This window comes from Nicotiana sylvestris, chromosome 4, assembly GCF_000393655.2.
Source record: "Nicotiana sylvestris chromosome 4, ASM39365v2, whole genome shotgun sequence".
Taxonomy (NCBI): Eukaryota; Viridiplantae; Streptophyta; class Magnoliopsida; order Solanales; family Solanaceae; genus Nicotiana; species Nicotiana sylvestris.
In genome coordinates, this window is record NC_091060.1 from 14,942,757 (window position 1) to 14,945,114 (window position 2,358).

General features: G+C 35.3%; 1 protein-coding gene across 1 annotated transcript; it reads left to right on the forward strand.

Annotated features, from left to right (window-relative positions):
• Window positions 1-1,204: 1,204 nt before the first annotated feature.
• Window positions 1,205-1,702, forward strand: LOC138889281 (secreted RxLR effector protein 78-like). The gene has a single exon (XM_070172569.1). It carries the CDS (start codon window positions 1,205-1,207, stop codon window positions 1,700-1,702), a length of 498 nt encoding a protein of 165 aa, XP_070028670.1.
• Window positions 1,703-2,358: the final 656 nt, after the last annotated feature.

The following is a 2,358-nucleotide window of genomic DNA, read 5'->3' on the forward strand; positions in this document are numbered from 1 at the left end:
TAGCTATGTTGTGTGCACACAAGTGGCATGAGTTAACTTTGCTAGACTACGTTTTATGTTTACTTGTTTGTTTTTTATGATGCCAAATGGGGGAAGAAAATTGAAGGGGAGAAGCAGGTTCTCAGGGGGAATATGATTATTCTACAGGTGGAACAATATGGAGATCTAGTTCTCAAGGGGATTATCAATTCTAAGTTTTCATCATCAAAAAGGGGAAAATTGATAAGTTATGTGTTTTTTATTTTGATGATTTAACAAACATCATATGAGAACCAGATAGGGAACCTAATACAACTACCCTCTTCGCAATCATAACAACAAGTCAAACGTCTAGTACAAGTTTCAATAAAATCAGTTAAGGGAACAACAGAGGGAATATATAGATATCAGTTCCTCCGGTCATAGTACAAGTTAACTCTTACAGTTGTTAAAGCTACTGCACTACACACGCAACAATACAGCAATACTGTTGAAGCATGTTGTATACCGGACACTCTCTTGCATTATCCTTGATGACATCACTTATATATTACCAACATGAGATTACACACACTTGCAAAACCAAAATATCATTTACTCTCAAGTGTGTATCCGCCTTCATTCTCTCAAAGGCATTGAAGAACAAAACAACAATATAACAAAGGTCCAAATTCCAGCATTAATTACATCGTGTGTCCTTAGTATTGTTGTGTCTTTGTTTATGTTATTAATTTGTAACTCCTACTCAACATAATTAGAAGCATCTCATAGGATACTTTGTAAACCATAAAATGTGTTGTTGTGTTGACTAAAGTTAGCCAAGTGGTTAGCTTTGTAATAGAGTTATTACAAAGATATTTGTGATATAGTTATTGTAAGTAGGTGAGGGATTAAGAGTTTAATTCTTAGTTTACAATAGGTTGTAATCTAAAGTGTCTCAGTTAGTGAAGTTGAAATCCTACAAGTGTAGGTCGTGGATTTTAACCCTGTGAGCTGAGAGTTTTGCACGTAAATATTATTGTGTTTTGTGGGAGCTGGTTCTCTATATACAGTTGGATGGACTCTTAGTTTACATAATAAATACATCATAATTCCCAACCTAGAGTTTCAATGAGCTTAGCAGATCCATTCCTATTGGAAAACAAAATATTTTATTTAATTATATATACCACTCTGTTTGTTTTTCTTATTCAAACACATTTTTTTTAAAAAGAAAAGAGAAAGTATGAATCAAAATACACTTCTAATAAGGGGGAAGTCTACTAATGTTGTGATTAAGCTTGACATGGCCAAGGCTTATGATAGGGTATCATGGAAGTATCTACTTCATGTACTGAGAAAAATGGGATTTGTTGAGCAATTCATTAACATGATTTGGAATCTACTGGCTAACAATTGGTATTCAGTACTCATAAATGGGCAAGCATCAAAAAATTTTAAGTCTACAAGAGGGGTTAAACATGGAGATCCTTTATCTCCAGCCTTGTTCATTCTTTCTGCTGAGGTTCTGTCACAGTCATTGAACAAGTTGTTTGAAGACAAGAAGTTTATAGGTTATGGTATGTCAGAATGGACTGATCCTTTAAACCATTTGGTATATGCAGATGATACAATCATATTTGCCTCTGCTGATCTATATTCTTTGAGTAAAGTGGTTGAAGTCCTTACACTGTATGAGACATCTAACCAACAATTCAAAAAGTTCATATTACACGCATGCTAATGTGGTAGGAGAGTTGTTTCATACTATTGGTGCTATAACTGGATTTTAGAGAGGTAAGTTTCCATTCACTTACCTAAGATGTCCAATATTTTATACAAGGAGGAGGAAAGATTATTATAATAATCTCATCAAAAAGATGAAGGCAAAGCTACACTCTTGGAAAGGGAAATTACTGTCCTTTGGAGGTAAAGCTACCCTTATAACTAGTGTGTTGCAAAGCTTACCAACTCACATTCTCTCAGTGTTGGATCTTCCTGATAATGTGCTTGAAAATTTGCACAAAATGTTTGCTAGATTCTTTTGGAGTACTAAGGAAGAAGGTAGAAGTAGGCATTGGACCAAGTTGCTTAATTTGTGTCTTCCTAAGGAGGAAGGAGGATTAGGGTTCAGGTCTTTCTTTGATGTCCCAAAGCCTTGTTTGAAAAGTTGTAGTGGAGCTTTAGGACATTAAAATCCTTGTGGTCAAACTTCATGTGGAATAAATATTGCAAGAAGGAGCTTCCTACTATTGTACAATTTAGGGAGGGATCACATGTGTGGAGGAAAATGCTAGATGCAAGAGAGGAGGTGGAACACAAAATTTTGTGGGAAATGAATAGGGGTTCTACTAATATCTGGCGTGAGAATTGGACCAGCCTTGGTGCATTGTATCATGT

Excerpts from the sequence above, each read along its gene's own strand:
- LOC138889281 (XM_070172569.1), top strand. The coding sequence starts at position 1,205 with ATGAATCAAAATACACTTCTAATAAGGGGGAAGTCTACTAATGTTGTG.